Below are 22,832 nucleotides of genomic sequence, written 5' to 3'. Positions count from 1 at the left end.
GGTTCAGCGTTCGAGGAGCCGCGACAGCGTCAGCAGGGCTCAGATGATTCAGAGTTCGGGGAGCCGCGACCGCGTCAGCAGGGCTCAGATGTTTCAGAGTTCGAGGAGCCGCGACAGCGTCAGCAGGCTCTCGTCAGTCCAGGTCTTCTCTGCCTCCCATCCCTTCAGCACCCCTTGTTATACTCCCCTTCCTCTTTGAAGTCCAGAGTCCTCGTGGAGAGGGGTCTGGTGCCTGGGGGCGGTGTGTCGGGGTTCTGGTCCTTTGATCTGTTCAGGGGGGTCCCGGAGGGACTCCAGACACTCAGCGGGCGAGGCGCCTGCTCACCGGGAGCCTGGTGGTCGATCGAACCTCCCTCGGGGAAGAGACCAGAGGTGTGACCGGATCGGCGCCTCTCGGTCTGGTTTTGGGGGGGTTTCGCCCTCCCTCAGCCGGGCATGCGTGTTGGGGATCTGGCCGGCACTCGGGAGGCTGGCCCACGGGGGCCGGGAGGCTGTAACATCGAGGTTTGGCGTGGTTGCAGGGTAGCTGGCTGGTCGGGAGGACCCACGCCACGAGGCTGGTCTCACACGGGCCCCCCCCAGCTGAAAGGCGGGGAGAACTACCCATCCACTTGGGAGTTCTCCTCGCTGAAGCGGAAGAATCGGGACAGGCCGTCCGCTCCGCGTTGGCGTGGTCCGTCCCGGGGCGATGTTCCACCGTGAAGTCCATCCCCTGGAGGGAGATGGACCAGCGTAGCAGCTTGGGGTTTTCTCCTCGCATTCGCATCAACCACTGCAGGGGTCGGTGATCCGTTTGTACTCGGAAGTGTGATCCGAACAGGTAGGGCCGTAGCTTTTTGAGGGCCCAGACTACTGCGAAGGTCTCTCTCTCAATGGTGCTCCACCGCTGTTCTCGGGGCAGCAACCTTCGGCTGATGAAGGCTATGGGCCGATCTATGCCCTTGTCGTCGAACTGGGAGAGGACTGCCCCGATGCCGTGTTCCGAGGCGTCCGTCTGGACCACAAACTCCTGGGCGTAGTCGGGTGCTTTGAGCACCGGAGCCGCACACATGGCGGTTTTCTGGCAGGAGGGAGTCCATTGCACTTTCTTGGGGTGTTTTTTGGAGGTTAGTTCTGTGAGGGGGCCTGCAATGCTGCCATAGTTCTTAATAAACCTCCGGTAGTACCCGGTGAGGCCCAGGAAGGCCCGGACTTCCGTTTGGGTCGTGGGGGGTTCCCAGGACATGATGGCATTGATCTTTGGCTGGAGGGGGGCGACCTGCCCGCTTCCCACCTGGTGCCCCAGATAGGTTACGGAGCCGTGCCCAATTTGACATTTGCTGGCTTTGATGGTGAGGCCGGCCCAGCGCAGAGCCAGCAGGACTTGTCGGAGGTGCTGGAGGTGTTCGGTCCATTGGGAGCTAAATACCGCTATATCGTCGAGATACGCTGCGCTGAACCCCTCTAGTCCGGACAGGACCCGGTTCACCAGCCGCTGGAAGGTGGCTGGGGCATTCTTCATTCCAAACGGCTTCACCCTAAAGCGGTAGTGCCCATCCGGGGTGGAGAAGGCGGAGCGCTCCTTGGCTCCCTCGGTGAGGGCAATCTGCCAGTACCCACTCGTTAGGTCGAAGGTGGTGAGGTAGCGAGCGGCCCCGAGGCGGTCAATGAGCTCGTCGGCACGGGGGATAGGATGAGCGTCCGCTCGGGTGACAGCATTGAGTCCTCGGTAGTCCACCCAAAACCTCAGTTCGGGGGCGACACCCGGGGTAGCCGCTTTCGGAACCAGGACTACCGGGCTGGCCCAGGGGCTGTCGGAGGGTTCAATCACCCCGAGGGCCAGCATCTTCGCTACCTCGGTCTGGATGCTGGTTCGGACCCGATCGGGGACCCGGTAGGCCCGGTGTCTCACGGGTGGGCTGTCGCCGGTGTTCACGTCGTGGACACACCAGTTGGTGACCCCAGGGGTTAGGGAGAAGAGGTCCGCAAACTGCCTTAGGAGCTGGCGGCAGTCGGCGGACTGTTGGGCTGTGAGGGTGGTTGATAGTCTCACCCCTTCCACGGAACCATCGGTCTCTTTCGCCCCTAGGGGGTCTGGAAGGGGCTCGGTGTCTTCTTCGGCCCCATCGTCGGTGGCCAGGAGCAAACTCAATTCTGTCCTTACAAAGTGGGGTTTGAGGCGGTTCACGTGGAGAACCCGGAGGGGGTTCCGCGGGGACTGCACATCGATGAGATAGGTGACTTGGCTCTTCCGCTCGACCACCTTGAAGGGTCCAGTCCACTTATCCTGGAGGGCGCAGGGTTTCACCGGGGCCATGACCCAGACTTGTTGGCCCGGCTGAAACTCGACCAGCGTAGCATTCTGGTCATACCAGCGCTTCATCTCTTCCTGACTAGCCTCGAGGTTCGCTTCTGCGAGTTCTCGGAATTTCCGGGTCTGGTTGCGGAGCGCCAAGATGTATCGGAACACATCCGGAGGGGTCCCCCGGGGGGGTCGTTTCCCAACCCTCCTTGACCAGGCTCAGGGGTCCCCGGACGGGGTGTCCATATAGCAGTTCGAATGGGCTGAACCCCAGGGATTTTTGGGGAACCTCCCGGTAGGCGAACAGGAGGCAGGGGAGGAGGACGTCCCACCTCCGGCGTAGGGGTTCCGCGGGGCCCATGATCATTCCTTTCAGTGTCTTGTTAAAGCGCTCGACTAGGCCGTTCCCTTGGGGGTGGTACGGGGTGGTGAACTTGTACGATACTCCGCACTGCTGCCAGAGGGACCTCATGTATCGGGAGATAAAGTTCGTACCCCGATCACTCACGACTTCGCGGGGGAACCCCACGCGGGAGAAGATCCCCATCAAGGCCCGGCCTACCACGGGGGCCGTCACGGTGCGGAGAGGGATGGCTTCGGGGTAACGGGTGGCATGATCCACCAGGACGAGGATGAACCGGTGGCCCTGGGATGGCTTGGGGTCCAGTGGTCCCACGATGTCGATCCCTACCCGCTCAAAAGGGGTACTGACGACTGGGAAGGGTTGCAGCGGATCCTTGTGCTTCCCCCCACTCTTTCCGCTGGCCTGGCACGTGGGGCAGGATTTGCAGTGGGCCTCCACATTTGCTCACATCTTGGGCCAATAGAAGTGGGTGACGAGTCGCTGGTAGGTCTTATCTTGGCCTAAGTGTCCGGCCAGGGGTACATCGTGGGCCAGGCCCAGGAGGAGACTTCGGAAGCGCAGGGGCACCACTAGTACTCGGGCCGATCCCAACTCGGCCGACTTCTGTTCGCTGTACAGGAGGCCGTTTTCCCAGTATACCCAGTGGTTGCCAGTCTGGTCGCCTGCTGCTTGGGCCTCGGCCTGTTGTCGGGGTCCAATGAGGGAAGGGCAGGTGGATTGTTCTTGGCAGAATTCTTCTCGGGAGGGGCCTCCTTCGCAGTGCCACTGGGCCATTTCTGGCATGTCTTCGAGCTCGGTCAGGGGTTCGGGGTCGGAAGTCACGGACCCCTCGTCGGGAACGGTCGCTTCGTCCGGAAGGGGGTCGTTGGCCTCGGGTGGCGCATCTGGGACCTCGGGGATGGTGGCGGTGCTCCACGGCATGGCCTCCCCCTCCTCGGAGGAAGGCACTCTGAGAGTCATCGAGCGCGTGGTGGCGCATACCCATTCGGGTAGGCCCATCATCTCGAGATGGGCTCTTCTTTCCACTTGTCCCCACGGGGAATTCTCGAGGTCGTTGCCCAGGAGGCAGTCCACGGGCTGGGAGGTTCGTACCGCCACCTTTAACTTGCCGGTGACTCCCCCCCATTCGAAGGGGACCAGAGCCATCCCGCAGAGGCTCTCGGAATTGTCTGAGGATATGACGGGACAAAAGGCGCCGGGCAGGATCTGATCTTCGGAGACCAGGTGACAATGAACCGCCGTGACACTCGCCCCCGTGTCCCGGAGGCCCTCGACGCGGTGACCGCTGACCGTCACCTGCTGTCGGTACTTCTTTGTGTTAGCGGGCAGGGGCGCCCCGGGGACCATCTCCCGGTCCCCTAGGGAGACCAAGGCCATGGCGGCTGGTTCCCATTCTTCGGAGTCTTCCATCTCCTCCCCCAGGGCTACGGAGGCCATTTGTCGAGCCGGCGGAGTCGTTGTGGCGGTTCGCTGGTACATGGGACATTGAGGGTCGCTGGCATAGTGTCCGGTCTGTTGGCAGCGGAAACAGGTGATCCTCACGCGAGGCCCCGGCCTCCCCGGTGGCCCGGTGCTGGCTGGAGGTGGAGCTGGAAAGGGTGGAGGTTGTCCTCTGGGGGGCCTGCGTGGGGATTCCCCCAGAAGTTCCCTTGGCCGGCCTTGATTCCCTCCGCCCCTCTGGCGGGGGGGCCCTGACTGTGGCGGCCGTAGTCTCCCACGGGACCCCGGGAGGCCCGGGTGTTTACCACCGGTCAGCCTCGACGGCCAGTTTTCGAGGGTCTGTGAGTTTGCTGTCCAGGAGGTGCTGGCGTAGTTCTACAAAGCAATTAGCGGCCAAGTGTTCCCAAGCGATCAGGTCGAACAGCTCCTCAAAGGTGGAGACCTTGCTGCCCTTGATCCACCCGTCCAAGGCCCGGCTGTAAAAGTTCACGTACTCCACCCAGGTGGTACCGGGTATCTTCTTGCAGTCTCTAAACCGTTGCCGGTACATTTCAGGGGTGAGCCCATATCTGGCTACTAGGGCCTCTTTCATGTGACTGTAGGAGTTCATTACCGTGGAAGGCAGGTCCAGCAGGGTATCTCTTCCCTCGCTCAGGAACCGGCCCCACAGCCCAGCCCCCCAGTCTTTCTGCGGGACTCGGTGGGAGGTCATGGCGACTTCGTAGGCTTTGAACCATTGGTGGATGTCGTCATTCTTATAGTATTCTTTCACCACATCTTTGGGGATGTTGACCTTTAGTTCCACGTTGGCGGAATGGGGTTGGGTTTCCGGGGGTCTGACCTCTGAATTCTTAGCCTTGAGCTCGATCTCCTTCAGGCTACGTTCGTGCTCTAGCTGGAGTTTTCTTTCTTCGTGTTCTCTTTGTCGTTTCTTTTCCTCAAGTTCTCCTTGTAGGCGTAACTGTTCTACCGCCAGCTTCTTTTCGGCCAGCTTTATCTCTCCTTCGATTTTCAATTTTGCTAGTTCTAGTTCGTGGTTGCGACCTCTTTCTCGGTCCGCTATTTCCTCTGGGGATAGGCCCCCCTCGGGGGCGCCGTTCCTCCCTGGGCTGCTTCGGGGTTCGTTAGGAGGCTCTCCTTCTGTTTGTGTCTGGGGAGTCCCCGCCTCGACCCAGGTTCTTAATGCTTCCTGGAAGTCCTCTTTCGTGCTTAGTCCTGTGGCAGCGATTGCAAGGTCTTTGCAAAATTGTTTCAGTTCTCGGTGCGTATAAGATTCCAACTGGTCCTCGCGGAATGTCGTGCTCGGGTTGGTGCCGGCGGCACCTAGGGAAGTTTCTCCTTCCATTTCTTCTGGGTAGTGCGTTAGCCGTCTACTGCAAGATCTCTAGGTGTTGGCTCGGATCCCACCGCTGCCACCAATGTTGGAAAGCGTTCCCCCGGGAGGTGGCGGAATACGTTCCTGACCACCCGGAGGCCCACCTCTCCTCGAGTTCGGCCGAGCAAGAACGGGGAGGCCCTTCCTGGAAGGGTCTCGTACCTAGGATCGCACACGCTGCACTACTCTTTTCAGATAGAGGGACACCACACAGTAGTTCTTTGCAGGATAATAGATTTTATCATAGGTTATTAGGGATCTTTATGATCCGGAAGGCAGGAGCAGAATTTGTGCCACAAGCGGCAGTGGTCTCGTGATGAGGGGTAAGGGGTAGCGGGACAGTCTTTGAATCAGTGTCTCTGCGGAGTACCCACCGCACAGCTCTCAATCCTCGAGCTGAGGGGGTGTTGCTTCTCTCGGCAATCTCTGCCGGTTCTCTTGGAGGAGCGGGCCGCGAGTCACTCAGCAGGCACCGGAGGTTCGTAGTTCGAGGAGCCGCGGCGGCGTCGGCAGGGCTCAGATGGATCAGAATTCGGGGAGCCGCGACAGCGTCAGCAGGGCTCAGATGTTTCAGAGTTCGAGGAGCCGCGACAGCGTCAGCAGGGCTTAGATGGTTCAGGGTTCGGGGAGCCGCGACAGCGTCAGCAGGGCTCGGATGGTTCAGCGTTCAAGGAGCCGTGACAGCGTCCGCAGGGCTCGGAGGGTTTCAGCGATCGAGGAGCCGCGACAGCGTCAGCAGGGCTCAGATGATTCAGAGTTCGGGGAGCCGCGACCGCGTCAGCAGGGCTCAGATGTTTCAGAGTTCGAGGAGCCGCGACAGCGTCAGCAGGCTCTCGTCAGTCCAGGTCTTCTCTGCCTCCCATCCCTTCAGCACCCCTTGTTATACTCCCCTTCCTCTTTGAAGTCCGGAGTCCTCGTGGAGAGGGGTCTGGTGCCTGGGGGCGGTGTGTCGGGGTTCTGGTCCTTTGATCTGTTCAGGGGGGTCCCGGAGGGACTCCAGACACCCAGCGGGCGAGGCGCCTGCTCACCGGGAGCCTGGTGGTCGATCGAACCTCCCTCGGGGAAGAGACCAGAGGTGTGACCGGATCGGCGCCTATCGGTCTGGTTTAGGGGGGGTTTCGCCCTCCCTCAGCCGGGCATGCGTGTTGGGGATCTGGCCGGCCCTCGGGAGGCTGGCCCACGGGGGCCGGGAGGCTGTAACATCGAGGTTTGGCGTGGTTGCAGGGTAGCTGGCTGGTCGGGAGGACCCAGGCCACAAGGCCGGTCTCACAGGGGGTAGTGGGGCAATTCCGGGATTGTTGGTGCAGGGCCCTGCCTGGTTTTGCACCAGTTGAAGTTTGCAGTTCAGAGGCTTAGGGGGGCCCCGAGTAAAAGGGATTAGGGTAATCTAACTTTGAGAAGACCCATGCAATGATGGCCTGACTGAGGGCCTGAGTGAGGGCCCGAGTGAGGGTCTGAGTAAAGGCCTGAATGAGGGTCTGAGTGAGGTTCTGACTGAGGGTCTGAGTGAGGGCCTGAGTGATGGTTCGAGTGAGGGTCTGACTGAGGGTCTGAGTGAGGTCTGATTGCGGGCCTGAGTGAGGGCCTGAGTGAGGGCCTGAGTGAGGGTCCGAGTGAGGGTCTGACTGAGGGTCTGAGTGAGGGCCTGAGTGAGGGCCCCGAAGGAAAGGAGCTCACTCATCTTTCTGATTTCACTGAGTTGGGAGAGACAGGAAGAGGGTACATATAGACAGATTAGCATCGATCAGTGATCAGTCTCCGAGGCTCCTAACGGACTGCTTGGGCAGAGGAGGAGACCCCAGTGTCGCAGGCTAAAATGTGGACCCCCCACGGGGAGTGACAATCTCTGTCTTATCGGAATTCAGTTGGAGTTGGTTGTCACTCATCCAGTCATGGATACATACCATCGTGTTTTGGAAGGAGGGTTCGGATTCCGATGAGTGGTCTGTGGTAAAGACCGAGTGCATATCATCCACGTAATTGTTACCTTTGGCCTTCCTTTTCCTCAGGGAAGGCACTAACGGACGAATATAGAGATTAAACTAGGGGGACAAGGAAGATCCCTGAGGAACACCACAAGTCAGCCCGACCTTGGGGTGGAAGAAGGAGGAGAGCCGGATGGCCTGGGATCGGCACTTCGGGAACGAATAATCCACTCCTGCGCAGTGCCCTGGAGGCCGCGGCTTCGACACTCCCCTCCATGCACAGGGGAGGCCAACGTGGAGGGCGCTCCATGCACCAGCAAGGGTGCCTGGCTCTGAGCGGAGAGCTGTTGAGAGGCCATGCACCTGTAGGGGGTGAGCCTCTGTGGCTCGGTGATGAGGGGCCATGCACCTGCAGGGGGTGAGCCTCTGAAGCTCACTGATGAGAGGCCATGCACCTGTAGTGGGGTGAGCCTCTGCGGCTCAGTGTTGAAAGGCCATGCACCTGTAGTGGGGTGAGTCTCTGAAGCTCACGGATGAGAGGCCATGCGCCTGTAGGGGTGAGCCTCTGTAGCTCGGTGATGAGGGGACATGCACCTGTAGGGGGTGACCCTCTGAAGCTCACTGATGAGAGGCCATGCACCTGTAGGGAGTGAGCCTCTGAGGCTCGGTGATGAAAGGCCATGCACCTGTAGGGGTGAGCCTCTGAAGCTCGGTGATGAGGGGCCATGCACCTATAGGGGGTGACCCTCTGAAGCTCACTGATGAGAGGCCATGCACCTGTAGGGAGTGAGCCTCTGAGGCTCGGTGATGAAAGGCCATGCACCTGTAGTGGGGTGAGTCTCTGAAGCTCGGTGATGAAAGGCCATGCATCTGTAGTGGGGTGAGCCTCTGAGGCTCGGTGATGAGAGACCATGCACCTGTAGCGGGGTGAGCCTCTGAGGCTCGGTGTTGGACTTGGCCCTTTTTGCAGGGTCATCCCTGCAATTTTTGCCTTCCTCCTGCATTTTTTCTGACCTGTTGTTGACTGTTCTATGACTCTGGGCACCTTACCACTGCTGATCAGTGCTAAAGTGCATATGCTCTCCCTATTGAAAAATGTATATGTTAATTGGATTCCATGATTGGCTTATTTGGTTTACTGTCAGACCCCAGTAAAGTGCACCAGGAGTGCCCAGGGCTTGTAAATACAAATGCTGCTGGTGGGCTTGCAGCACTGGTTGTGCCACCCACAGAAGCGGCCTAGTAAAATGTGTCTAAGGTCTGCCACTGCAGAACCTGCGTGCAGTCTGGTACTGTCATGCTGACTGCGCAAGTGCACCCTCTTGCCAGTCCCTAAACCTTCCCTTAATTTCATATTAGTCACCCCTATGGTAGGCCCAAGGGCAGGGTGCATTGTAAGCATAAGGTAGGACAAGCCCTGATGTGTGTGGCATGTCCTAATAGTGAATTACAGCCATTTTCGTTTTTCACTATTGCAAGGCTACCTGTTCTCCATAGGCCAGAATGGGCTGTTAGAATTGTTACATTCTATGATCCTAACAAACCCAGGGAACATGGTAGAAATTCGAGTTTAGTATGCCTGAACTCAGAATAATAAAATACATATTTTAGTAAAGTTTAATTTAATATTCTATGTTTGCAAATACCACTTTTAGAAAGCTGGTATTTGCTTGCCTAACCATTTCAGCCCGCCTCTGCTAGGATGTGTATCTGCTGTCTGGTTTCTGTGAGTGACAGGGCTGGGGAATTCCAGGAGACAGGCTGGGCAGCCAGGTGGTGAATAGAGAGATTACATCCAGATGGGTGGGAGGAGTACACCTGGACTCTGAATAGGGTTGTGCCTTTCCACCACAATGCTGGCTCCACCCCCTGGGGAGCGTCTGATGTCTCTGCCCTGCACACTGAAAGGAGAAGCCAGATTCCGGTAAACAAAGTACTCCAGAACTGGGTTGAACTGGGCAAAGGCCCCCTGACCTGCAAGAACAAAAGAATTGCACTATAAGTATTGGGACCCTGCTCCCAAGAAACTAGATCCTGCTTGACAAGAAGAACCTCTGCCTGAGGAGAAGGAACTGGGAAAGCTGTAAGGAGGAGTACTGTCCCTGACCTGGGGGACTGGCCTGCAGTGGTTGCCTTGCTGCTGAAGGAGAGGAGAAAGACTACAAAGAAACTTTGCTTCAACTTGTGCTTAAAGATCTCCAAGGGCATGTGAGTGAGCTTGCCCCTGGAACGAAGTCCCAGGACCAGTGGACTTCATCCGCCTCGCAATCCGCTGCTAGAAATGCTGTTTTTAGCATTTGCCGAGGCCGGGTGCTGTGTACGCTTCGTACCGCCAAATCGTATCCAACAACACACCGTACCCGCCTGTCCGCCTCTAACAATGCATCCTACGACCCGTAGATCGCACCGTGACTGGCTGACTTCGCCGCGTACAACGCTGTTCTTCATCGAGCTATCTTGGTTGGTGCGAACCGCACCCTGCCGCTGAAGTTAAGGCTGCCGCTCGCATCGAAGGGAAGGAAAGTACTCACCGTATGTATGCCCCGCACTGCAGCCAAAGACTGAGAGCCGCTCCCGCAGTACGCCGCAATGAACAGAAGCACCGTACAACGTCCCGTCCCCTCAAGCAACGCGACTCAGGGCCCCTACGAGCCATAAGCTCGCACCGCGAAAGGAGGACATCGCAGCGTACGACGCTTTGCTTTCACCGCAGCGTCCGTGACGAACTCTCCAAAACTAAGGTACTGTGTACGTTCACACCGTAGGGTGTACGCTTCGCACCGGAGCGTCCGCAGCTCTTATAGACTCATTCTGTAGGCCAATTCATCCCTGTACGGGCCGAACCACGAACAACGAAGCGCACAGAATTTTGAAAGAACGCTGTAACAGAGAACTGGTTATTGCTAATAGTACTGTGGGCCTGATATAAAATACTTATTTTTGATAATCCCAGTGTGGAGTCCATTTGTGGTGTTGTCACTGAGTTACTGTATGTGGTCACAAATGCTCAACCTATAACGCTCTGAGATAAGCCTTGTCTGCTCGCGCCAAGCTACCTAGAGGGTGAGCAGGGGTTATTTTAGGAGTGTAACCTCTTACCCTGACTAGAGGAGAGGGTCCCTGCTTGTCACAAGTACCTACCTGTGCCAACCAGAGATCCCCAATTCTAACACTCGGTGATGAGGGGTCATGCACCTGTAGCGGGGTGAGCCTCTGAGGCTCGGTGATGAGGGGCCATGCACCTGTAGGGGGTGAGTCTCTGAAGCTCGGTGATGAAAGGCCATGCACCTGTAGCGGGTGAGCCTCTGAGGCTCGGTGATAAGGGGCCATGCACCTGTAGCGAGGTGAGCCTCTGAGGCTCGGTGATGAGGGGCCATGCACCTGTAGTGGGGTGAGCCTCTGAGGCTCGGCGATGAGAGGCCATTCACCTGTAGGAGGAGAGCCTCTGAGGCTCAGTGACGTGAGACCATGCACCTGTAGCGGGGTGAGTCTCTGAAGCTTGGTGATGAGGGGCCATGAGCCTGTAGGGGGTGAGCCTCTGAGGCTCAGTGATGAGGGGCCATGCACCTGTAGCGAGGTGAGCCTCTGAGGCTCGGTGATGAGAGGCCATGCACCTGTAGGGGGTGAGTCTCTGAAGCCCAGTGATGAGAGGTCATGACCTTGTAACAGGGCGAGTCTTTGAAGCTCGGTCCCCAGTGGGGTGCTGATGAGGGGCCATGCACCTGTAGCGGGGTGAGTCTCTGAAGCTCGGTCTCTCAGTGGGGTGCTGATGAGAGGCCACGCACCTGTAGCGGGGTGAGTCTCCGAAGCTCAGTGATGAGAGTTCATGACCTTGTAACAGGGCGAGTCTTTGAAGCTCAGTCTCTCAGTGGGGTGCTGATGAGGGGCAATGCACCTGTAGCGGGGTGAGTCTCCGAAGCTCAGTGATGAGAGGTCATGACCTTGTAACAGGGCGAGTCTCTGAAGCTCGGTCTCTCAGTGGGGTGCTGATGAGAGGCCACGCACCTGTAGTGGGGTGAGTCTCTGAAGCTCAGTGAGGAGAGGTCATGACCTTGTAACAGGGCGAGTCTTTGAAGCTCGGTCTCTCAGTGGGGTGCTGATGAGAGGCCACGCACCTGTAGTGGGGTGAGTCTCCAAAGCTCAGTGATGAGAGGTCATGACCTTGTAACAGGGCGAGTCTTTGAAGCTCGTTCTCTAAGTGGGGCGCTGAAGAGAGGCCATGCACCTGTAACAGTGTGAGTCTCCCTCGTCCTTGCAGTTATGTGCACTGTAATGTGCACTTGTGAGTGTCCAGTTTTTAATGCCTCCTTTATCCTTCCAGTGCCCTGTGACTGTGCACTTGTGACTGTGCACTTTCTAACGACTCCTATGTTCTTCAAGTGCCCTTTGACTCTGCACTTGTGTGTGCACTTTCTAATGCCTTCTTTATCCTTCCAGTGCCCCGTGACTGTGCACTTGTGATTGTGTACTTTCTAACAATGCCTTTGTGCTTCCAGTGCGATGTGACTGTGCACTTGTGAGTGTGCACTTTCTAACACGTCCTTTGCCTCTCCTGCACCCTGTGAATGTGCACTTGTGAGTGTGCACTTTATAACGCCTCCTTTGTCCTTGCAGTGCCCTGTGGGTTTGCACTTGTGACTGTGCACTTGTGAGTGTCCAATTTCTAATGACTCATTTGTCCTCCCAGTGCCCTGTGACTGTGCACTTCTGAGTGTGCAGTTGTGAGTGTGCACTTTTTAACGCCTCACTTGTCCTTGCAGTGCCCTGTAATGTGCCCTTGTGAGTGTGCACTTTCTAATGCCTCCTTTATTGTTCCAGTGCCCTGTGACTGTGCACTTGTGACTGTGCACTTTATAACGACTCCTTTGTTCTTCCAGTGCCCTTTGACTGTGCACCTGTGAGTGTGTGCTTTATAACGCCTCCTTTTTTCTTGCAGTGCCCTGTAGGTGTGCACTTGTGAGTGTGCACTACTTAACAACTCTGTTGGACAGGCCACACAGAGGGCTTGCTTCCCCCCCGCACGACAGGGCCCGAGCTCCGGCCCACCAGGCATACCCCCGTGACAAGCCCCTGTACTCCGTCTCCTGACGGACCCTCTGCCCTCGGACCCCTACTCATCACGGGGCCCAGCCCCACCGGCTTCCCCGGCCGGGTCAAGCCGCCATCTTGGGCCCTGCACCACGCGGCCGCGTGGCCTCACCTCGACCCTAACCCTGGGCCTGGCCGGCCCGACATCCCGGCACCACCATCCACCCAGGAGGTGAGCGGACCACTTGGCAGGTCAATGGGAGAACGAAGCGTCAAGAGCTCTTCCCCCCGCCAGGTGCCGATCGCCTCCAGCAGCCCCCAGGCGCTGGCTCCACCCCCTGCTGGGTGTCTGGACACCTTCATCCCGGACCCTCCGACCTCCAAGTGCGAGGGTCCGGACATCAAAGGGCGCCAGCCCTATAACTAAGGCAGCTCCGGAGCAGGAAGGCAGTTGTATCCTGGAGTCGAGAGACACCGAGTGAACTCAACCCTGACGGTCTACTGGCGCTGCCGTAGCCCGCTCTTGTGAACCATCGTCCTGCCTGCTGGCGCTGCCGCGGACCGTACATCTTCCGGGGACCTGCTGGCGCTGCCGCGGCCCGTTGTATCAACCATCCTTACCGGGACCTGCTGGCGCTGCCGCGGACCGTACTGCCTAAACACCAAGCTCGAGGATTGTGAGCTCGTCATCATCTCATCTGAACTACCTGATTGGTAAATAGACTGACCCGCTACCCCCTTCCCTACCTTACGAGACTCTAATCGAGGGGACCCCTGCGTCCAGACCTCCTTGTACCATTCTACCGTATCATAACTAAGTACCTATAAAGAACACTGAACCTTATCCGTGTGTGATCTCTGTCTGTGGGGGGGGGAAGTTACTTGTCTGTACGATCGCTGGAGACGGCTCTCCCCGGAGACCTCTCCCCCTGACCCCGGCCGGCCCTCCCGGTCCGTCTACCTTTTCTAACATTGGTGGCCAGCGGCGCGATCCGAATCAACGCGTAATCGTACAGAGAGTAGCTCACCCCACGACAAAAACACGATGTCGACCAAAGAGAGCAGCTCCACCGAGAAATTCCAAATGGAGAAATTAGAAGAATACAACCACCGCGAACTGAGACAATTTTGCATGGAACTTGGCATTGCTACCACCGGCCTGAGTACCAAGGATGATCTAAAGCGCGCTCTGGAGTCATGGACAGAAACGGGGGTCACAGGACCCTCCGACCAAAGCAGCGTCACACCAGACCAAACCAGCATCACACCAGAGGGGAACGCCACGGCTCCCGAGGAGCGGGGAACGGGCCTCCCGCAAGAGGAGATCCGAGAAAGAGACAGAGTCAGATTACACGAGTTGGAGATGGCACGACTCAAGATGGATGGGGAACTCAAGTTGGCTGAACAGAAACTTAACCTCGAGCATATGCGGCTTCGAGAGGAACGAGAAGAAAAGCAGAGACAAAGAGAGCTGGAAGAGAAAAAAATAACGCTCGAGCACGAGCGCCGACTAGCGGAAATAGAACTGCGCAAACAGAATAAGGAACTGGGGGTGCCTGAGCGACCACACACCCCGGGGCCAAGTGAGAAAAAAGTTCACATCCCCAAGGATGTTGTCCGCGAATATGTCCGAGAAGACGACATACAACAGTGGTTTAAAGCCTATGAGATCGCAATGACCTCCCACCGAATCGACCGGAGTGATTGGGGAGCCGGACTTTGGGGGAGGTTTATCAACGAGGGTCGCGATGCCCTGCTGCAGCTCCCCGATCACCAGATGTCGTCCTACGACCACATGAAGGCTGCCCTCCTCACCCGCTACGGCCTCACGCCCGAGATGTACCGCCAGAGGTTCAGAGATTGCACCAGGATCCCAGGTACAACTTGGGTAGAATACGTGAACTATTTCAGCCGGGCATTCGAAGGGTGGATCAAGGGAAGTCAGGTCGCCACTTACGAACAACTCTTCAACCTTATGGTGTGGGAGCACCTGTCAAACAACTGTTTCGTCGAGCTCCGGCAGCACCTACTCGACAGTAAGCTGACCGACCCCCGGCAGCTCGCCGCCGAAGCTGACCGGTGGGAAAGCACCCGAGTGGGCCGGAGAGGGCCCCACGATCAGAACAGAGGCAACCAAGGCCAGCACCGTCCTCGGGGAGGAGGAGGGGGCCAGGGGCGAGGGAGAGACACCTTACCAACAACACCCGTGGCCAGCACCCCGCCTCCGGCCGGCCGGGGCAACCCCCCGTTGCGGCCTGGGTACCGAGCCAACGTCACGTGCCACCGGTGCCAGCGACTAGGCCACTACGCCAATGACCCGAACTGCCCGCTAAATCAAACACCCAAGCCCCGCCAGGTAGCGGCCGCTGCCCTAGGGGAAGAGCAATCATCGGAGGGACCCGAAGAGTACGAGCCGGCCCAGCAAGGGTGGGAACCGGCCGCCATGGTCCTGGCATGCCTAGGGGGAAGAGACATGGTTCCGCGGGCTCCCCTACCCGCCAACACCCGAAAATACGGTCAGTGGGTGACCATTAATGGACAGAGAGCCGAGGCCTTGCGTGACACCGGCGCCAGCGTGACGGCCGTCCGCTGTCATCTGGTGAAGCCCGAGCAGATCCTGCCGAACATTCTCTGCCCCGTCCGCTCGGCAGATAACTCTGAGAGTATGTGTAAGATGGCCTGCGTCCCGTTTGAATGGGGAGGGGTCTCCGGCCTACTGAAGGTGACGGTCCGGGACGATGCCCCCGTGGACTGCCTCCTGGGGAATGACCTCGAGAGTTCCCCGTGGGCCACCGTCGAGAGAAGAGAGCACTTGGGGATGCTGGGCCTCCCGGACTGGGCCTGCATAACCACCCGATCCATGGCCGCCCGGGCCACCCCCCGATCAGAAGAAACCGAATGGCCAGCACCTCCGCCCCCGGTTGCCCCCGTCGAGGGCAACGGCGAGTCCGATCTCCCGGACCCGACTATCGAAGCAGACGCACAACACCAGGACCTTCCGGATCTGGCTCAGTGGCGTCAAGAGGGGGGGCCCACCCAAGAACAGTTCCGCCAGGAACAAAAGACCTGTCCCTCCCTCGAGGGACTCCGCCAACAAGCCGATACCCAAAACGCAGGGGACACCCCCGGAACCCACTGGGTCTACTGGGACAACGACCTGCTCTACAGCGAGCAAAGAATCGCCGAGCTGGGGGCCGGTCGAGTTCTGGTGGTACCGCTCCGCTTCCGAGACTTTCTGCTCAACCTGGCCCACGATGTCCCCCTGGCTGGACACCTGGGCCAGGACAAAACATACAGTCGCCTGGTGACCCACTTTTTCTGGCCGAAAATGAGGAATGACGTCCTGAACCACTGCCGATCTTGCCCCACGTGCCAAGCCAGCGGGAAGAGTGGTCGGAAGCTGAAGGCCCCTCTGCAACCCTTCCCTGTGGTCACCACCCCGTTCGAGAGGGTGGGGATAGACATTGTGGGGCCTCTGGACCCCCGCACGGCACAAGGACACAGGTTCATCTTGGTACTAGTGGACCATGCCACCCGCTACCCCGAGGCGGTGCCCCTACGGACAGTGACAGCTCCGGTGGTTGGCCGGGCCCTGATGGGGATCTTCTCCAGGGTAGGCTTCCCCCGAGAAGTCGTCAGCGACCGAGGTACGAATTTCATATCTAAATACATGAAGTCCCTCTGGCAACAATGCGGGGTCACCTACAGATTCACGACCCCCTATCACCCCCAAGGGAACGGACTAGTGGAGCGTTTTAACCGCACTCTCAAGGGGATGATTGGGGGATTGGAAGAGCCTCTCCGTCGCCAGTGGGATGTGCTGCTCCCGTGCCTCCTCTTCGCCTACCGAGAAGTCCCCCAGAAGTCCCTCGGCTTTAGCCCTTTCGAACTCCTGTACGGGCACCCTGTGCGAGGGCCCCTCAGCCTAGTCAAGGAAGGTTGGGAGATGGCCCCCTTAACGACCCCTCCCGACGTCTTCAAATACATCCTGGCCCTACGAAACCAGACCCGGCGCTTCAGGGAGATGGCCAAGGCGAACCTCGAGGCCAGTCAGGAGGACATGAAGAGGTGGTATGATCACAATGCCTCCTCCGTTGAATTCGAGCCTGGGCAGCAAGTATGGGTGATGTCCCCCACCGAACCATGTGCCCTGCAAGACAAGTGGACGGGGCCCTTCAAAGTGGTCGAGCGTAAAAGCCCCGTCACTTACCTCATCGACATGGGGACCACCCGGAACCCCCTGCGGGTCCTCCACACCAACCGGCTCAAACCACACTTTGTGCGCTCCGAACTAAGCCTCCTGATGGCGACCGACAGTGGTACAGAAGAAGACTCCGAGCCCCTCCCGGATCTCTTGAAGACTCAGGAGAAGGACGGCTCCGTGGATGGGGTCCGGCTCTCCGACGCCCTCACTTCGGAGCAACGCCAGGACTGCCGGGACCTCCTGCTGCAGTTCGCTGCCCTGTTCTCCCTCACCCCCGGGGTCACTCCTTGGTGTTTGCACGACGTAGACACCGGGGACAGTCCCCCGGTCCGGCACCGGGCCTACCGCGTACCAGATCGGGTACGGGCCTGCATACAGGAGGAAGTGGCCAAGATGCTCACGATCGGGGTCATCGAGCCCTCGGACAGTCCCTGGGCCAGTCCGGTTGTATTAGTTCCCAAGGCCGCTGCCCCCGGCACCGCCCCTGAACTGAGATTCTGCGTCGACTACCGGGGCTTGAACGCTGTCACCCGGACCGACGCTCATCCCATCCCCCGAGCAGACGAGCTGATCGACCAGCTGGGGGCCGCCCGCTACCTTAGTATCTTCGACCTAACGGCGGGCTACTGGCAGATCGGCCTCACACCCAGGGCTCAGGAACGGTCAGCCTTCTCCACCCCCGATGGCCACTATCAATTTAAGGTCATGCCCTTTGGCATGAAGAATGCCCCCGCCACATTCCAACGTCTTGTGAACCAGGTCTTGGCAGGGCTCGAAGAATTCAGCGCTGCCTACCTGGACGATATCGCTGTATACAGCCGCCACTGGTCCGACCACCTCCGTCACCTCCAAGAGGTCCTCCAAGCCCTCCAGCGGGCCGGCCTCACCATTAAAGCCGGCAAGTGCCAAATTGGCCAAGGGTCGGTGACCTACCTTGGGCACCAAGTGGGAAGCGGGCTGGTGGCCCCACTACAACTTAAGATTGCTGCCATCCAGTCCTGGCAGCCCCCCGTCACCCAGACCGAGGTCCGAGCCTTCTTGGGGCTCACCGGATACTACCGGCGGTTCGTAAAGGACTACGGCAGCATCGTGGGGTCCCTCACGGGACTCACATCCAAGAATCAACTGAAGCGGGTCCACTGGACTCCTGATTGTCAAGCGGCCTTCGAGGAGCTGAAGGCCGCCCTGTGCACCGCCCCGGTGCTCCAGGCCCCCGATTACAGTCGGGAATTTGTGATGCAGACCGACGCCTCCGACCACGGCATCGGGGCCGTCCTCTCTCAGCTGAACTCCGAAGGTCATGACCAGCCGGTGGCCTTCATCAGTCGACGTCTCCTGGCCCGAGAACAGCGTTGGAGCACAATCGAGAGGGAGGCATTTGCAGTAGTGTGGGCCCTCAAAAAGCTCCGACCCTATCTCTTCGGTACCCACTTCTGGGTACAAACCGACCATCGACCCCTGCAATGGCTGATGCAGATGCGGGGGGAGAACCCAAAACTCTTGCGCTGGTCCATTTCCCTGCAGGGAATGGACTTCACTGTGGAGCACCGGCCAGGCCAAGACCACGCCAACGCGGATGGCCTGTCCCGCTTTTTCCGCCTCGACGAAGAGAGTCCCCAAGGAGATGGGTGACTCTCCCCGCCTTCAGCTGGGGGGGACGCATGTTGGACAGGCCACACAGAGGGCTTGCTTCCCCCCCGCACGACAGGGCCCGAGCTCCGGCCCACCAGGCATACCCCCGTGACAAGCCCCTGTACTCCGTCTCCCGACGGACCCTCTGCCCTCGGACCCCTACTCATCACGGGGCCCAGCCCCACCGGCTTCCCCGGCCGGGTCAAGCCGCCATCTTGGGCCCTGCACCACGCGGCCGCGTGGCCTCACCTCGACCCTAACCCCGGGCCTGGCCGGCCCGACATCCCGGCACCACCATCCACCCAGGAGGTGAGCGGACCACTTGGCAGGTCAATGGGAGAACGAAGCGTCAAGAGCTCTTCCCCCCGCCAGGTGCCGATCGCCTCCAGCAGCCCCCAGGCGCTGGCTCCACCCCCTGCTGGGTGTCTGGACACCTTCATCCCGGACCCTCCGACCTCCAAGTGCGAGGGTCCGGACATCAAAGGGCGCCAGCCCTATAACTAAGGCAGCTCCGGAGCAGGAAGGCAGTTGTATCCTGGAGTCGAGAGACACCGAGTGAACTCAACCCTGACGGTCTACTGGCGTTGCCGTAGCCCGCTCTTGTGAACCATCGTCCTGCCTGCTGGCGCTGCCGCGGACCGTACATCTTCCGGGGACCTGCTGGCGCTGCCGCGGCCCGTTGTATCAACCATCCTTACCGGGACCTGCTGGCGCTGCCGCGGACCGTACTGCCTAAACACCAAGCTCGAGGATTGTGAGCTCGTCATCATCTCATCTGAACTACCTGATTGGTAAATAGACTGACCCGCTACCCCCTTCCCTACCTTACGAGACTCTAATCGAGGGGACCCCTGTGTCCAGACCTCCTTGTACCATTCTACCGTATCATAACTAAGTACCTATAAAGAACACTGAACCTTATCCGTGTGTGATCTCTGTCTGTGGGGGGGGAAGTTACTTGTCTGTACGATCGCTGGAGACGGCTCTCCCCGGAGACCTCTCCCCCTGACCCCGGCCGGCCCTCCCGGTCCGTCTACCTTTTCTAACAAACTCCTTTGTCCTTCCAGTGCCCTGTATTGTGCACTTGTGAGTGTGCACTTTCTAACGACTCCTTTGTCCTTACAGTGCCCTGTGACTGCGCACTTGTGACTGTGCACTTTATAATGACTCCTTTGTCCTTGCAGTGCCCTTTGACTGTGCACTTGTGAGTACGCACTTTCTAATGCCTCCTTTCTCCTTCCCGTTTCGTATAACCGCGCACTTGTGACTGTGCACTTTATGATGAATCCTTTGTCCTTCCAGTGCCCTTTGACTGTGCACTTGTGAGTGTGCACTTTCTAACGCCTTCCTTATCCTTGCAGTGCCCTGTAATGTGCACTTGTGAGTGTGCACTTGTGAGTGTGCACTTTCTAATGACTCCTTTGTCCTTCTAGTGCCTTTTGACTGTGCACTTGTGAGTGTGCACTTTATGATGAATCCTTTGTCCTTCCAGTGCCCTTTGACTGTGCACTTGTGAGTGTGCACTTTCTAACACCTTCCTTGTCCTTGTAGTGCCCTGTAATGTGCACTTGTGAGTGTGCACTTGTGAGTGTGCACTTTCTAATGACTCCTTTGTCCTTCTAGTGCCTTTTGACTGTGCACTTGTGAGTGTGCACTTTATAATGCCTCCTTTATCCTTCCAGTGCCTTGTGATTGTGCAATTGCGAGTGTGCACTTGTGAGTGTCCACTGTCTATCGCCTCCTTTGTACTTGTGCATTTATGAGTGTTCTTTTGTGTGTGCACTGTCTAACACATCCTTTGTCCTTGCAGTGCACTGAGATGTGCACTTGTGAGTGTACATTGTCTAACGCCTCCTTGATCTTTATAGTGCCCTGTGATGTGCACTTGTGAGTGTGCACTTTCTAACGGCTCCTTTGTCCTTGCAGTGCCCTGTGAGTGTGCACTTGTGAGTGTGCACTTTCTAATGGCTCCTTTGTCCTTGCAGTGCCCTGAGATGTGCATTTGCGAGTGTGCACTTTTTAACAGCTGCTTTGTCCTTGTAGTACCCTGTGATGTGCACTTGTGAGTGTGCACTTTCTAACGGCTCCTTTGTCCTTGCAGTGCCCTGTGCTGTACACTTGTGATTATGCACTTGTGAGTGTGCACTTTCTAATGCCTCCTTTGGCTTTGTAGTACCCTGTGACAGTGCACTTGTGAGTGTGCAGTTGTGAGTGTGCACTGTCTATCACCTCCTTTGTCCTTGCAGTACACTTGTGAGTGTGCACTGTCTATCACCTCCTTTGTCCTTGCAGTGCCCTGTGATGTGCACTTGTGATTATGCACTTGTGAGTGTGCACTTTTTAACACCTCCTTTTTCCTTGCAGTGCCGTGTGACAGTGCAGTTGTGAGTGTGCACTCGTGAGTGTGCACTGTCTAATGCCGCCTTTGTTCTTCCAGTGCCCTGTGATGTGCACTTGTGAGTGTACACTTGGAAGTGTGCACTTTATAACAGCTCCTTTTTCCTTGCAGTGCCCTGTGAGTGTGCACTTGTGAGGGTGCACTTTCTAATGGCTCCTTTGTCCTTTCACTGCCTTGAGATGTGCACTTGTGAGTGTGTATTGCCTTACGCCTCCTTTGTCCTTATAGTGCCCTGTGATGTGCACTTGTGAGTGTGCACTTTCTAACGGCTCCTTTGACCTTGCATTGCCCTGTGAGTGTGCACTTGTAACTGTGCACTTTCTAATGCCTCCTTTGTCCTCACAGTGCCCTGTGTTGTGCACTTGTGAGTGTGGACTTTCTAATGCCTCCTTTGTACTTGCACTGCCCTGTGAGTGTGCACTTGTGAGTTTGCACTTTCTAATGGCTCCTTTGTCCTTGCAGTGGCCTGCGATGTGCACTTGTGAGTTTGCACTTGTGAGTTTTCACTGTCTAACGCCTCCTTTGTCCTTGCAGTGCCCTGTGATGTGCACTTGTGAGTGTGCACTTTCTAATGCCTCCTTTGTCCTTGCAGTGCCATGACAGTGCACTTGTGAGTGTTCACTTGTGAGTGTGCACTTGTGAGTGTGCACTGTCTATCACCTGTTTTGTCCATGCAGTGCACTTGTGAGTGTACAGTTGTGAGTGTACACTGTCTAACGGCTCCTTTGTCCTTGCAGTGCCCTTTTATGTGCACTTGTGAGTTTGTACTTGTGTGTGTGTACTGTCTATCACCTCCTTTGTCCTTGCAGTGCACTTGTGAGTGTGCACTGTCTAACGTCTCCTTTGTCCTTGCAGTGCCCTGTGATGTGCCCTTGTGAGTGTGCACTTGTGAGTGTGCAGTTGTGAGGTGCACTGTCTAACGCCTCCTTTGTCCTTGCGGTGCCCGGCAATGTGCACTTGTGAGATTGCACTTGTAAGCCTGCACTCTCTAACGGCTCCTTTGTCCTTGCAGTGCACTTGTGAGTGTGCACTTGTGAGCGTGCACTGTCTATCACCTCCTTTGTCTTTACAGTGCCCTGTGATGTGCACTTTTGAGTGTGCACTTGTGAGTGTGTACTTTCTATCACCTCCTTTGTCTTTGCAGTGCACTTGTGAGTGTGCACTTGTGAGTGGGCACTGTCTATCACCTCCTTTGTCCTTGCAGTGCCCTGTGATGTGCACTTGTGAGTTTGCACTTTTTAATGCCTCCTTTGTCCTTGCAGTGCCCTGTGAGTGTGCACTTGTGAGTTTACACTTTCTTACAGCTCCTTTGTCCTTGCAGTGCCCTGTGATTTGCACTTGAGCGTGCACTTGTGAGTGTGCACTTTCTAATGCCTCCTTTGTCCTTGCAGTGCCCTGTGAGTGTGCACTTGTGAGTTTTCACTTTCTAATGGCTCCTTTGTCCTTGCAGTTGCCTGTGATGTACACTTCTGAGTGTGCACTTGTGAGTGTGCACTGTCTAACACCTCCTTTGTCCTTGCAGTGCCCTGCGATGTGCACTTGTGAGTGTGCACTTTCTAATGCCTCCTTTGTCCTTGCAGTGCCATGACAGTGCACTTGTGAGTGTGCACTGTCTATCACCTGTTTTGTCTTTGAAGTGCACTTGTGAGTGTGCAGTGTCCAACGGCTCCTTTGTCCTTGCACTGCCCTGTGATGTGCACTTGTAAGTTTGCCCTTATGAGTGTGCACTGTCTATCACCTCCTTTGTACTTACAGTGCAATTGTGAGTGTGCACTGTCTAACGCCTCCTTTGTCCTTGCAGTGCTCTGTGATGTGCACTTGTGAGTGTGCACTGTCTATCACCTCCTTTGTCCTGGCAGTGCCCTGTTAGTGTGCACTTGTGAGTGTGCACTGTCTATCACCTCCTTTGTCCTGGCAGTGCCCTGTTAGTGTGCACTTGTGAGTGTGCACTGTCTATCACCCCCTTTGTCCTGGCAGTGCCCTGTTAGTGTGCACTTGTGAGTGTGCACTGTCTAACGCCTCCTTTGTCTTTGCAGTGCCCTGTGACTACGACGGAAAGGAGTTCACTTTGGGGGAGTCGTGGCTAAGCTCTGACTGCATGCTCTGTACCTGCCTGTACCCCATCGGCGTGGGATGCTGTGAAATGTAAGTGACCTGATTATCCTCAGGAGGGGAGGAGACAGTG

General features: G+C 57.4%; 1 protein-coding gene across 1 annotated transcript in view; it reads left to right on the top strand.

The window, feature by feature from the left end:
* The window catches only part of MSMP (microseminoprotein, prostate associated), an 88,447-nt gene that overhangs the window by 28,871 nt on the left and 36,744 nt on the right, over positions 1 to 22,832 (top strand). Inside the window, exon 2 of the mRNA XM_085640661.1 lies at positions 22,684 to 22,792. Within this exon, the coding sequence (XP_085496787.1) occupies positions 22,684 to 22,792 (109 nt within the window). The remainder of the gene's footprint in view (positions 1 to 22,683; positions 22,793 to 22,832) is intronic.

The sequence above is a fragment of the Triturus cristatus genome, chromosome 2_1, assembly GCF_964204655.1.
Source record: "Triturus cristatus chromosome 2_1, aTriCri1.1, whole genome shotgun sequence".
Taxonomy (NCBI): Eukaryota; Metazoa; Chordata; class Amphibia; order Caudata; family Salamandridae; genus Triturus; species Triturus cristatus.
The sequence above is the reverse complement of the archived record's forward strand: the minus strand, read 5'-3'. Positions and strand labels throughout refer to the sequence as shown.